This window comes from Candoia aspera, chromosome 12 (genome assembly GCF_035149785.1).
Source record: "Candoia aspera isolate rCanAsp1 chromosome 12, rCanAsp1.hap2, whole genome shotgun sequence".
NCBI classification, from domain to species: domain Eukaryota; kingdom Metazoa; phylum Chordata; class Lepidosauria; order Squamata; family Boidae; genus Candoia; species Candoia aspera.
In genome coordinates, this window is record NC_086164.1 from 10955972 (window position 1) to 10970538 (window position 14567).

At 42.0% G+C, this 14567-nt stretch overlaps 2 protein-coding genes across 5 annotated transcripts in view; one reads left to right on the top strand and one right to left on the bottom strand.

The window, feature by feature from the left end:
* DRP2 (dystrophin related protein 2) overlaps nt 1-1611 on the top strand; it is a 35908-nt gene extending 34297 nt beyond the window's left edge. For 3 of the 4 annotated variants that reach the window (XM_063313590.1, XM_063313589.1, XM_063313592.1), the window contains exons 23-24: nt 113-188; nt 745-1611. In XM_063313590.1, the coding sequence (XP_063169660.1) occupies nt 113-165 (53 nt within the window). In that variant the 3' untranslated portion in view covers nt 166-188; nt 745-1611. The remainder of the gene's footprint in view (nt 1-112; nt 189-744) is intronic. The other variant, XM_063313591.1, reaches the window with a different exon arrangement.
* LOC134504511 (aryl-hydrocarbon-interacting protein-like 1) lies at nt 925-14540 on the bottom strand. Its single transcript, XM_063313759.1, has 7 exons — nt 14445-14540; nt 12995-13174; nt 11120-11308; nt 9144-9320; nt 8296-8437; nt 6613-7581; nt 925-1025 (listed from the first exon to the last, which is right to left on the bottom strand). The coding sequence occupies exons 1-7, from the start codon at nt 14538-14540 to the stop codon at nt 925-927; spliced, it is 1854 nt and encodes a 617-aa protein (XP_063169829.1).
* Between the last annotated feature and the right edge of the window lie 27 nt (nt 14541-14567).

The following is a 14567-nucleotide window of genomic DNA, read 5'->3' on the forward strand; positions in this document are numbered from 1 at the left end:
TGAGAATATCTCATTCCATAAGCAGTGGACTTTTGGAAGCCAACGCAAGTAAACAAAACTCCATCGACCATTTAGATGTGCCCTAAGTTACAATCCCCTTTCTTCCTAACAGGACAAAGATCTAAACCCTTGGCCTTGTTGAAGAAGTCTTTCAAGTTCTCCTAGAGACTTAGAATTGGCAGCTGCTGGTATTAGCCACCATCTTAGTATTTGCTTCTGGCTCATTGGCTTCTGATTGGTGCCTGCCATTCCCAGTCTCTAACCTTTTGCTAATTGCTTTGCCAGCCCGTTAACATTAAGCCTCCTTTTGTTCAGCAGTGATTTCATAAACCAAGATGTATCTGTCCCCCCTCCTGTTTGGATTGTGAAGCTGCTTCATCCTTTCTAAGAGCAAGCTTAGGGTGCAGATATGTCAATTTCCATAAGATGCGAAAAATGTTTAATCACGTTTAATGCCATCTTGCTGTAGACCTTCCAATTAACTGATGTCTGTACAGAATTCAAAAATGATTCGCAACAAGCACCTTGGATCTCACACAAACATAGCACTGCTCTTCACTAAGCCAGCCTGTCCTTTTTCAAGCTTCTGTGTGAGTTGGAAAAAAAGATGTGGTTCCTCAAAGAGTCACAGTCAATTCACATAAGTGCAATGTTGCTGCCTCCCAAGCTGTATTCTTAATGTTAAACCAACAGGCACCACCATGAACACCGTTGGATATGATACTATTTTATTTTCTCTTTCAGGTCCAACTTCCCTAATCTAACACCTCCTGAAGGCAAGAGGCTTTGTCTAACCAGTTTTTGGCAATTGCTATTCTCTTTCCTCCTCACCTCTGTCTTTCCCTCACATGGTGGGCTTCACCCGCATCCTCAAGGAGAGTTAATCAGAATCTGTGCAAGCTTTGACTCCCTGGAGACTACTGCTTAGTAACTCCAGAGTGCTTGCCGGAAGAGTGATCCAGGAGTGGCCAGAGTCCAGACGAAGTCAAAGCCTGGTGCCAGGAGAGACCCAGGCTCAAGGAACTCTGAAAGGGCACACTGAAGGTGAGGGGACAACCTTTCGCAGCAAAACACAAATGAACGCCAGTGGTGTTTTCTCCTCTACAGTCTGTGAATTGTTGCCTTTTGTGAGGTCAGTTTGGAGTTGAGGTCACCTACTGAGGATTTGGCCCAAGCCAGTGGTCAAGCAGTGGTTTAAGATGGCAGAGACTGGAGTTAGTTTCATAAGAACTGATTGACAGGTAGATATGAGAAAACAAGGATTTAAGAACATGAGAAGAAAATTACATTTAGAGTTTAGTATATTGTGAAATGAACTTGCAAATGATTGGGTATTTGCATATCTAACATGCTCAGTGGGAAGTGATGGAACAAATCGGAAGAAATTTCACAGAAATAGAAGAGAGAAAACAGATTTTGGAAACACATCCTTTTAGCAGCAGCAGCAGCCTTATGAGTGATAAGCTTTATAACAAAAAGCCTTATAATTTTATTTGTGTGTGTACTGTATTCACAAGTGCACACACACACACACATACATAAATACAATGTTATCTATATTGTATTTAAGTGTTGTTATGGACTCCATAATGCATTAAATTCTAATTCCTGATTGTGTGTTTATTTTGGCTTGCCTCTTTTGATCTGTTTCAAATGCTGATGCTGCTGGGTTTTTTAAAAAAAACCTAATGAAAAGAAACTGCCTCCTCTTTTTTGCTTTAGCAGAGTTTTCAGGAAGGCTAGATTTGCTTGCTTCCTTTTAGCACCGGATTCTCCCCGTCAGAATGACCTTAGAGCAGGGAGGGTCGAGCATCTGGCCTTTTTTCATCCACATGGTTTGTTTGCGCATTGTGGCATGGAACCAACCCACAGCTGTGTATCAGCTGAGGTCATGGAAAGTGCAAAGTGCGTGGGGTGAGCTGTTCTCCTGCACCTTCACTCAGTATGGAGTAGATCATCCAGTTAAATCATAACTGATGGGAATGCTATCCAGAGTCTTGTGCTTTGGCTAAAGAGAATTCCCAGAACGAAGCTCTCCTAAGCATTAGATCAACCCTGAATGAACAGTTTTGTCTGCTGGGAAACAATCCCTTGCACATTTAATTTCTCTCCTGGAAAATGGCAGTTGGTCAGAAGGACCGAGAAGATGTGAGCCAGAAAGCATATGCACACCCTGGATAAATGATGCACGCTTATCACTGCTGGAGTGTAAATGTAAGCCAAGATGCTCCTTGCTGGAATAATTCAAGACATTTTTAATTTTTAGTTTCCACTCACTTGTAATAAATACACATTGATGTGTGAAATCACAAGATGGAAATGTTATCCCCAGTTTCTCCCACTAAGAGAAAGGCATGGATGGGTGATTTTTGTGAGAGCTTTTACATTGCATCTAGGTAACAAAGAGAACAAAATGGGCAAAAGTATCAGTACAGGTAGTCCTCCCTTAACAACCACAATGGGGACCTGAATTTCAGTTGCTAAGCAAAGCAGTCATAAGTGAATCCAACCCGATTTTACAACCTTTTTTGTGGTGGCTGTTAAGCGAATCACATGGTCATTGAGCAAACCACATGTCATTAAGTAAATCATACCATTTTCCCATTGATTTTGCTTGCCAGAAGCTGGCTTGGAAAGTCAAAAATGGCAATCACATGATCACGGGGACGCTGCAACAGTCATAAGTGTGAAGACTGGTTGTAAGTTGGTTTTTCCAGCACCGTTGTAAGTCTGAACTGTCACTAAACAAATAGTTGTTAAGCGAGGACTACATGTATGCAAAACAAAACAAAAGTTGAGGGGGGTAGAAATTATGGCCCAGGTAGTTTGCTCTCTATGGTTGCATCCCGTGTCGGTTTTGGTGGCTGTGGGAAGCGTGCACCAACATCAGCCTGAGCTTCAGTGTGCGTTTTGTCACAGTATTGACACATTTGTACCAGTGAAGAGCAGCATTTCAGATAATGGTTGTGTATTACTTTTCTGTTGAAAACGAAACAGATTGTCATCAGATTTTCATTCCCTCCTTGGAGATCGGCTAAAGCAGTCGGCATTCCACCACTCAACAAGGCCCTCTGAAGGTGTGCACTATTTGTTTCTGTTCAGTGGGAAGGCGTGCATGACCAATTTTCTGGAGAAAAAAGAGCCAACAATGGCTGTTGGAATATCTAAGCATCAGAAAGTGTGTATTTACAACCCTGAGTTAAAGGCACTAACATGGGGTAGTTGGAGATAGCAGACTATGATTTGTTCTAAAGCAAACGTCAGTTATGGAACCTGTTTTTCAGTCCAGGATGTTGGAAGGTTTGCGTAGTGTGGAATTGAATGTGCAGTGTTTGGAGCAGGTTCTCTGCGTCTAGCGTTCAACTTCGCAGAGCATGGATCGAAGAGCCTATCTGTTCAAAAAGAAGATGTGCTTTTTGAGGCCTCTCTTAGAAAGTTGTGCCGCTTTGGACTCTCTTACGTTAAAGTTGTTGCTTTGGCAGTAGAAAGTACAGCTCGGTTTTAGGTTTCAGCTGACAGCGGCAAGAACGGTTCTGTAGCTTGCCAGTTCTTCATTATACCATTGTGAATTGTCGGGAAGGCGACAAATGTCAAAAGTAATGTAAGACGGGAAGGATGCCGCAGCATGTAAGGTTGTATGATAAAGGTGGGGGGGGTTACTAGATTGCAGCAGCATATTGAATATTGGGTAGCGTTCCAGGGAAGAAATATTTAAAGAATGTCTGTGATGGTGGTGGCTGAGAAAGGAGGCAAATTTTGGTGGGGCTGCCTGGATTTGCAGACACTCTGCAGGAGGCTGTGTTGAATGGGACCTCTAACAGCACACGTTAAGCCAGCCTCTTGGAACTGATGTCTTTCGGATGCGTTAGGCTTCAATTCCCATTATTCCATTCCCGCAGCTGGCCAGCCCTATCTAGATTCCACATTTTAAACAATGGTTTTTCTCCTGGGAAATGTAATTCCATAAGATTAATATGTTTTCCTGCTACTTGTTTCATACCAATCTAATGGAGTTTCAGCTTGATATGTTTGAAACTGGTCTACATTCCCTCTCTAGATGCTTCTTGGAGTTACTAGGATTAGGAACCAGAGGTTGGTTTGGGAAATTTAATGTTACAGAGATTTGCGTAACACTGTGAATAAAGGTTTCCTGGAACTTCCATGGGAGGGAAGAATGGAATCTTCCTTTGTCTTGTCTCTAGTGGTAGGTGACTGAGCACTATTTTCAGTAGTACCCATTAAGAAATTACTTTCTAGGGAATATGGTAAACTGCCTCCTGAAAGTCAGCCTAACAGCCTTCCATTAACCCAGTCACTGTGATTGCTTTCTTCCATGATGCTCTGATAGAGAGGATTTCAGTCGCTAATTTCTGTTGGCATTCGTAGTATCCCTATTCATAAACGTTAACCTACATCTCTCTCATCCGAAGCTGCATTCAATTTCATGCAAAGCCAACAAGCAAGATAGTTAAAATTGGACTTTCTTCCCTCACTCTGTGTAGAAAAAAAGCACTTTTGAGCACTGCAGAATTTGTGTTACCTTTTAAATATACTTTTATGTTCCAGTTTTCAAACAGTAAACAGGGGGTAACATACAATTATTTCTGAAAGGAATAAAGGATGTAGCAGCTGATGGTGCCCTTCCAATGCATGGTTAGGCCTGACCTCTACTATTACATGTGGCCATTGCCAGCACCCAATTCTCTGGAGCTGCAGCATCCTATTGCAAAAGAGACGACCAGTGATTTGCTCTCCTTTGACCTTCCAGGACTCCTTCTGTGCTTCATCCACAGAAGAGGAGCAGCCAAGAATAAACTCAGAACTTGGACAGATTGTTTGGCGGTGGAATGAGGGGAGGAATCTCTGGGCTAAAGGAAGTGAATGTGGGTTCCAAATATGGGAGGGTTTCTTTCTCTAAAAATCAGGAGCTAAACTAATCTTGACAGGTTATAATGTCTTCGCTCAAGTCTTCTCCATTTCTTCTGTTCTGGAAAAATATGAAAATAAATTTGTATTTCAGTTGTTCTGCTCGGTGTCTTTCTTGATTGTGTTGGCATTATTGCTGACTTAGAAAAGAGTGGCAAGTTCTGTGTCACATCTTCTGTTCATAACCTGAAAATATATTGGTTAATGTTAAATGGGGCTGGGGATATCAAATGTCGGGCCTTCTCTTCCCGTAACATCAGAAAAGAGGTTCCTTCCATGTTATGTTTACAAAACTATTCTAAGAAGGGTAAGGGGTGAGAGTCAGTGAATTGCTCCCTTACTAACTGTTGCCTGAGGACTTTATTTTTTCTCAGGCCTGTGGTAGAAATCGTACATTCAGTGATTATTGCATTTTAAAGCAAGGGTGAGGCACCAGGACCAAGGCCTCAATGGTTTTAGATGTCAGCCCAAAAGACCTCTACAAGTTACTGTTGGTGGGTGGAATGAAAAATAAATGGAAAGCTGCCCAAATATTGTATTTAATCTAATTAAAATGTAATTAAACCAATCTAGTTTTTACCCTGGCCTGCACTTATTATTTTGGATGCTCTTAGTATATTACTCAAAGGTCAGACAGGGCCTGAGCCCAACATACGTTGCACACCTTTATTTTAAAGCTTATTGAGTTTTAGCAAAGTATTTCATCTTTTACTAATGGAAAACACCACCAAATTTAGGACATGAAAGGTCACTCAATATTTAATTTCACAAGAACACTGCCAGACCAAGAAAGGCCAGCAAGGGGTCATGATATATTCTCTTGGATTTAGATGCAGTGAAATGGGGAAGAAAGAGCTGCTAAGCAAGTTGTTGGGACAATGAGATCTTAGTTTTGGGATGCCATTTCTCAAGAAGTCGAGCTGGCTTCTTCAGCAAAGGTGATGAGATCCTCACTTTGGTCCTGTTCCCAAAGGTAAGCCTTGGCAACTGGCTCTCTCATATCATCACTTTCAGGCCATTTTCCTTCTTGGAAACCAGTTTCCTCTTGCATCAAGGCAGTCTGACCTGGGATAGGAATATCCCACTGTCCTGCTGTTCCCAACCCAGCTCTCTCTCCTGAGCAAAACACTTGTCTTCTGTCTTCTGCCCAGCACATGGACAATGCTGTATCATGCATGTCTCTGTGTTCCATTCCTGACATCTTAAACCTCCCAAAAGGTGGTTCTCCCCAAATTTGCTCAGTTCCTCCTCTTTTTCCAGGATCTTCCCATGTGACTTGCCAATCCATGTGCTCTGTGTTGGAAGTTGTTCCTTGTGGTCCTATCTTTGAATTCTCCACTTCAGTGCTGGGAATTAACTCTGCCTCAAAATATTTCAATCCTAACTCATCCCATTCAATCTTTTCTTGTGTTGTAGAGCTGTCCTCAGTGTTGATTCCTTCCCTATCACTTCCAGCTTTTTCTTTGTGGATCTCTTTTGCTTCTCTAAGGCTAGTCTCTACTTCTGCACTGTGTGTGATTACTCCTTTCCCACAATCTTCAGTGGCTGGCCCTCTGCCTTCAGGGTTTGCCTCATAACAACTTGGACTTGATTCATATCCCTGTAGCTTCTCTTCTGGCTTGGAATTATCACCAATGTCTCTTTTTCCCTTCCTTAAAGCTATTTCTTCCACCAAATCCAACTCACTTGCTACCTCCATTCCTCTTTTGGACTTTTCTTGTTGGACTTGGGAGCAATCCTCTTCTTCAAAACTCATGGCTCTCATACCTTCCTTGCCATGTTCTGATCCAAAATCCACATTGACCTGTTTCCTATGAAAATTATGAGCTTCAGTTTCTCTGTTCTCACACCTTCCTTCATATTCTCCCTTTCTGGGGAAAATCTCCAGCCCAATCCTCCTTTCAGTCTCACAGTGTCCTTCTGTGGATCTTTCTTCTGTGCCATTCATGGGCGTATCTGCCATTCCATCAAAGCTACTATGGGTGGCTCTGAGCTTTTGCTTTCCTGTCAGTGTTGCAAAATCTCTATCTCCATTTTGATCCCAGGCCTCAGAATTCATCTCTGCAGCTTCAGCCTCTAGTTCCGGCTCCTGTAGCCCCAGTCCTAACTGTTGTTCATTCTCAGAACTTTCTACCACACAATTTCCAGACTCAAGAAATAATTGTCTTTCCCTCTGGTCATCTTGTATTCCTCTTTCTTTTACGGTCACTGTTTCTTCTACCTTTTTCTGAGGGACAAAGTCTTCTCTCTCTTTTCCCCCAACCTTTACCCAAAGCCCTTTCTCTTCATCAACTACAATTCCTTGATCTGTTTCTCTCTTTCTTGCCCCGAGTCCTCTCTCGTGCTTCAAGGCTTCTGGATTATTTTGTTCCTTTTCTGCTGTAAAGCCATTGCTAGCCTGCTCCTCTTTTTCCACAGAAGATTCTTCAGATATCTCACTTTCCCCTTTTGAGAAGGGGAACAGACCTTGGTATCTCTTGCGATCCTCCACATATTTCCACCTCATCCTCTCACCAAGGACCTTTAACTCTTTCCTCACCGCGGCCGCCAGTGAAGGATCCAAGTGGGCCACCCTCAAAAAGTCTGCTCGAGCTTCCTTCTCATTCCAAACAGCAGCGTGAGCTTTTGCCCGCTTGAAGTATGCCTTGACATTTTCTAGGAAACAACAAAGGCAGTTGAAATTTTCCTAAACATATCTTGTAAAATGTGATCATTCACAGCCACTTCCCAAATGTAGCCTTTTACAGTATGTTCAAGGACTGTTGTTATTGAAACTTTGAGATGAGAAGACCACATCGTACAGAAATTAGTTTATCCTCTCACAAAAACAACATAGTTTTATGGAAATATGGCCTCCATCACAAACTATAATGGAAAGAAGGAATAACCTTGAGGAACAGGAGGAAGAGCTGCAACTAAGACAGCATTCAGATAAAAGAATTCTGAGTTCAAGGTAGAAATGTAATTTGAGAAAACGTCTCAGGTATGACCCTCCCTAGTTCTCACGAAAATAAAGGGAGGAAGCATATTCAGACTTGCAACATTCTTATAATAAAAGTACTGTAGTATTAGCATTCATAACTTTGGTTTCCTAGTCTGGTCTACCTCGAGGGTCTGATACAAACAAATATAATTTTATTTAGGTAGGCCCAGGTGTTCTATCAATAACATGAAATTGCATGTTTTCTGCCCTCTCCAATCCCCATGATTGTGCCAAACTGTTGTTTATTTAACAAGTCATAGTTGACTGGGTTTGCAAAGTAAACTATAGTTATAAGTGGTTTACAAAGTAAACCATGGTTTACAACCACAATGGCTAATTTTATTAAGCCAAAACCAATAAAAGCAAATTCTAAGTGATTGCCATACCATTGTTCTTCTGGAGGATGGCCGTGGTGTGTTCCAACACTTCATAGTATTCCCCTAGCTCTAACTGGCACTGGCAATAGTTCAACACGAGCGGTGTGATGAGATTCTCTAGCTTCAGCCAACCTTCCTCCCATGGCTTCTCCTGTCAAGAGTTCCAGCAAAGAAGGAAATGGTAACCACCCATCCCTAAGATCATCAGAAAAGCCTGGATCAAACCATAGGCCCATCCAGTCCAGCATTCTGTGTCCCACTGTAGCCAAAAAGATGCATTTGAGAAGTCCATAAGCCTAAACTGGAGATTGGTACCCTCTTCCACTATTACTTTCTAGCAAGCGGTACTGAAGACTGTACCTGCTACCTATGATTCAGGGAAGATAGGTCAAACTGGAGTCCTTCTATCACAGGCATGGTCCCGTAGAGGAACTGGAGAAAAATCCAAACATGAATGAAAAAGAATACGAGGTATAGAGTGTGTACCACCCCAAGCCAGAATATAGTGTGATTTCGGCTTGTGTGAACAAATCACATAGCCATGTGCTTGATATTCCCCAGGGAGTTTGCATAACAAGGCCAAACAATCACAATGAAGCATTAGAGCTTAAAAGGGCTGCAGGAATTTGAGAATCACATCAAACCATCTAGAGAAACTGCAACCACTTCTCCAGGAGAGAGGCAGACAGAAGCTGCTGGAGAAAGTATTTCACAACTGAAGTACTACTACTACTACCACTACTACTACTACTAAAAAACTCTCCCTTGAGGATGTAAGTGGCAAGAGCACCTACCAAGGGCTCTTAACATCCAAGTAGTCTATACAGAAGTACATCTTATCTCCATCCAGCTCTCACCTTAACCTGAAGATTGCGCAAACAGATGACAGCTTCTTGATATTTCTCTGCCGCTTCCTTGAATTTCCTGGACAAGACCAGCCGGTTGCCCTCAGTGTGCAGTTTTGGCACAGCAGCCAACTTCTCCTCATTGTTCATGGCCCATGTGTCCCTTCTGTAGGAAGAAGGGTCCTCCACCTTGCAAGGCCAGGAAAACAATGGGTGGTTACAAATTCTGCTTATCCAATTTGCAACCCATCACGTTCTTCACTACCTGTCAGTGCAAGTTAACCTGACACAAGAGCAAAACAATACATTTCGAAGAATACAGTAAATCTTCAGAGGAGCTAACTAAAATCAGTCTAAGGATGTAAGAGCAGGTGCCGTGGAATCTGGCTAGGGAAAATGTTCCAGAGATGATTATCTGAGAGGATCCTCTCAGCACTCAACACTTACCTAACAGCTGAACAAGGATATGCAGAGATCTTTCAACAAAGGTCTCAGTACACTATTATTGCTTTTATGATAATAAAAGAGCCAGTTTGGTCTAGTGGTTCAGGCACCAGGCTAGAAACCAGGAGACCGTGAGTTCTAGTCCCACCTTAGGTGTGAAAGCTGGCTGGGTGACCTTCGGCCAGTCACTCTCTCTCAGCCCAAGAGCCAATCAGGCGTGGTAGGAGAGTTCCAGTCCCGCCTTAGGCATGAAAGCCGGCTGGGTGACCTTGGGCCAGTCCCTCTCTCTCAGCCCAACCCACCTCACAAGGCTGCTGTTGTAGGAAAAATAGGAGGAGGAAGGAGGTATGTTCGCCACCTTGAGTTATTTATAAAAATAATAAAGGCGGGTTGAAAATAAATAAAAATAAAATAAAATAAAATAAAATAAAATAAAATAAAATAAAATAAAATAAAATAAAATAAAATAAAATAAAATAAAATAATAAAATAAAATAATAAAATAAAATAATCTATCTATCTATCTATATCTATCATATATATTTATATATATATATATATATATATATATATATATATATATTCCCTACTTTCTTCTAGAAGCTTAGAAATCTTCATTTATTTTATTCTTACAACCACCACCTTGTGAGTAGTTGAACCGAGGGACTGTGTCTGGTCCATGAGAAACTCTATTCTTGACTGTCTTGGTCTCAAAGCCAACTCCTTAAGTAAGACACTTGTTCTCCAGATACATATATTTTTCATTCCCAAACTACACAGGACCTTAAAAGGCCTTGTAAAAAGTTGTCAATCAGTTCTGCTCAGAAGCTAATTGTAGTTGCCTATGAGGATCACAAGGGAGAAAGAAACCTTCTTGCTCTTCAGGGAGGGGTTAAGAAATAATGACTACAAAGATGGCAAAGTTAGGGTAGAAATAAAAGTAAGCATAAAACTTCTCTAATAGTAAAAGTCCATTTAAGAAAGTCTTTGCCTTCCAAAATGACTTGGAAGGTCTGAATGTAGAAACCTAATGAACCACTGTGGGGAGAGAAATGGCCTAGAAAATAACCTCTGAAGATGAAAACAAGCCATGGGCAAAGTGATAGGGAAAAATAGAACTTTAGAAAACAGCTATATTGAACTTTTTCCTCCTGATTTGCTAGATTTCTAAATGCAATGTATTGGAGGGTGGGGGGAGGAATTTACACAAATACATCCCTCTCCACATGGATGAATTCAGTCCAGAAAAAGTTTTAGTGCCTCAGAACTGGTCCTTGGTGGTGCTGACTGCCAAATCTGTATGCTTTAGAAGTTACCAGTCCCAACTGGGAATGGGGAACCCCACATTCAAATCCCCACCCAGCCATGAAGCTTGGTTCAGTTGTTCTCGTTTGCCTGGCCTGTCTTACAGAACTGTGGCGAGGTTAAAAATGGCAGAGGAGGACCACCAAGTAGCCAGCCCTGCCCTCTCGCCAGCGAAATATCCAGCGGGGTAGCAGCTCTTGGTCTAAAGAGTTCAGGGGACCTTCCTGAAGGGAACTCACTTTGAAAAGCTCCATGATGAAGATGAGGGGCTGAGGTGTCCGCTGCAGTTCGTCCAGGTCTTCGTAGCCTGTGCTGTGATAGTCAAACATGTTGCCCATCCCACATTGGTGCTTCTGTCCCTGAAGAGGATCTTTGCCCTCAGCAATTTTCCTTAAGCCTTTGGAGACCAAGGCATACATTCCTGTATGCTGGAAGCACAGAAGGGTGGAAAGTAAGTTGGGGACCCAGAAAAACGCTCACAGATACTAGAGCAGCAGCAGATGCCATAAATGAGGAGCAGCAGAAGGCAGGTGACCTCAGGCAGCAGCAGAAAAAGGAAACTCTTTACTAAGTTTGTTCAGGGCTTTGAGAGGCTTTGAAAGGAAGCAGGTGCTTCGGTGTGCATGGAAGCCCTCCCAGAATTCCTCTCTGCAATTCCTTACAGCCAGTATAATCCCAGGATTGTTTGGCTGCCCGCAACAGCTGCCATGCAATCCCAGGAAAAATGGAAGTTGTTGATTAATGCTATGCATGCACCCAATGCATACAGGTAATCCTCGCTTAACAACCACAATTGGGACCAGAATTTTGGTTGCTAAGCGAAGAGGTCATTAAGTAAATCCAACCTGATTTTATGACCTTTTTTGCAGCAGTTGTTAAGCAAATCACCATGGTCATTAAGTGAACCAAGTGATCATTAAGCAAATCACACAGTTCCCCGTTGATTTTGCCTGCCAGAAGCTGGCTGGGAAGGTCTCAAATGGCAATCACATGACCGTGGGATGTTGCAAGGGCCATAAGTGCAAGGACTGGTCGCAAGTCAATTTTTCAGCACCATGGTAAGTCTGAATTGTCACTAAATGAATAGTTGTTAAGTGAGGACTACCTGTACTCTGAAGCACCTGTTTCCCTGCAAAGCTGAAGCACTTGCAGAGATACTCTTTCTAAGCAGAGCCTGTTGTCCTACAGATAAAGCTGAACTACCATTCCCAGCATCTCAGTAGTTTAGTCTATGGTAAGCATTATTAGCATTTTTAATCCAGGAATATCTGGAAGACCATGGGTTCACCATCCCTTTCCTTCCATCATACCACCTCCAACAATGCATAGATAACAAAGGAACACTTGCCTATATCTATTTCATTCTAAAGATCACCATCTAATCCAGTGTTTCTCAACCTTGGCAACTTTAAGACGTATGGACTTCACCTTCCAGAATTACCCAGCCAGTATGTAGGCAAACTAAGTAGCAAAGTTTGGAAGACTGAGCTCAAGAACTGGGCACTTTCATATTGGTGCAGGCAACTCTTCACAAATGGGATTTAGACATGAACTCAAGGCATTTTAGAAGGCTGGACTGAACCTGCCTGCAAACACTTTCTTTGTGCTGTTTGACATGAGTAAGTAGATAGATGAGTGGTGTGAGCAACTTTTTTTTCTGGAGTTTGGGGCTGCATTCCAAAAAACAGATAAAGCCAGGAAAACAAAGAAAAAAAGAAAAGTAAATCTGATTTCCTTCACATTTTAAAAATTCTATTCAATTCATTAAATAAAATAATGAATCAAGGTAATTTTCTGGGAATTTAACAACTTTATCAGTCATGTTAAAAAATTGCAAGTGGGCCAGAGAGACTCTGAAGGGGCAGACTCAAGGCATGCCAACCTGGGCCCTCAGCTTCTTCATCCCCAAATCTGATTCATGCAGGATCAGACCAAGGTTTCTCACCAGGGTCAATCAGGTGCCTCTGAGAGAACCATAGCAGGACATAATCCTCCTGCTGCTGCTGCTGCTGTTCCCTGCTACAAGCATTCAGAGGATACCACTGATCACCTTATCGTCCAGCAGAGAGGCAGCATTGTCCATTCAAGTATAATTTTCTCTCAGTAACACTCACTATGGCATCACACCAGAACTCTGCCACCTCGTTGATCCGCATGGAGGTCAGCAATGTCTCCCACACTTCAATTTTGAACATCTTCCCCACAATAATCTCCATGGGGACCCCAGTGTTCCGACTGTCATCAATCACTGTCCGCTCAAAATCATCTTTTAGGGTCTGGAAGTGGAAGATGATCTGCATGGAAGGCAGATTACAGTTAATCCTGGTTAGGGACTTCCTGCCCAAACACAAACTTTGTCCCGTTTCTTCCCCCTTCCCCAATTTTTAGGAGCTTTCTCTTTCTAGGTTGCATCTAGATGATGGATCAAGATGTTCTTCTCCTGTCTCCAGCAATGAGTGGATGGCATCAGCCTATAAACATGACCTGAGAGATGCAACAATCTTAATCCATCCTGGGAAAACTTGTTTTTTAATACATATATATATATATATACACACACACACACACACACACACACACACACACATACTACATACACACACACAAACACACTTACACACACACACAATGTATATACAGACACACAATTTTTCTTAAAATATTTTTTTTACAGAGTTAAAAGCTAAACACAAAGAAGTATAAAAGAAAAGAAAAAAGAAAAAGATATAGAAGAAAAACAGGAAAGACAGAAAAAATAAAAAATTATAAACAATATTTATCGAGAAAAAAGAGAAAGAAAATATTTAGAAGCGACTTCCCATCTTCTTTACAGCAGTTACAAACATAATTAATCCTGTCCCGTCACCCCCCCAAAATTACATCACATAGTTCCCTTCTTCCCATATTCAGGTCTGTTTAATCAGTAAATCCCGAAATCACCAGCTCATTTTTATCCATTTTCAGCAAAAAGTCCATAAAGGGTTTCCAGACTTTTATAAAAGTAGTTGTTATTCCTTCCCTACTCAAACAAGCCAATTTAGCCATTTCTGCAAGGTCTCCACTTACAGAATCCATTCCTCCATTATGGGTATCTCTGTATTTTACCCTCTTTCTGCATATAATAGTCTTGCTGCAGGGAAAATCTGGTTTTGAAGGGGCAGCATGCAACCATTTTAAAATAAAAGCCCAGGACAGGAACTCAGCGGAGGGGAGTCTGACACTAACAATTGGGTCTATGACCCCAGTGGAGTCCTGGGCTTAAAAGGGAGCTTGCTTACCTCTGTCATGGGTAAAACCTTTTTCTAGAGGGGGTCTCTTCCTCCCTTTTTTCTATTTATGTAGCATATAATCTGAATTTGATCGAGAAAGGCCACTGAATTTATGGCAAGGAGTCAAATGCAGCCCAGATGCCCATAAGCAATGCAGAAATTCCATTCTCCCCTGCGAACTGTTGATTCCCACAAATTGGGATCTTTTCTCCAGACACTGCCCTTTGGCTATTGTGTCTACTTACAGCTCCTGGCTTACACTCAACCTTGTTAGTTAGAGCTTGTAGACATTTACCTTGCTCCCCTCCTGGAAATCAGGCAGTTTCCCGTAGCCTCCATGTAAAATCTTTTTCTTGACTCCTTCCACATTAAGGAGGTAAGTTTCTTCCATAGCTCTGATGTGGTAAATCTTGTGTTC

Coding starts and splice junctions, on each gene's coding strand:
- LOC134504511 (XM_063313759.1), bottom strand. CDS start 14,540: ATGGAAGAAACTTACCTCCTTAATGTGGAAGGAGTCAAGAAAAAGATT. Junction 8,438..9,143: donor TGCGCAATCTTCAGGTTAAG/GTGAGAGCTGGA, acceptor AACTCTTGACAG/GAGAAGCCATGGGAGGAAGG. Junction 7,582..8,295: donor CATCCTCCAGAAGAACAATG/GTATGGCAATCA, acceptor GTTGTTTCCTAG/AAAATGTCAAGGCATACTTC.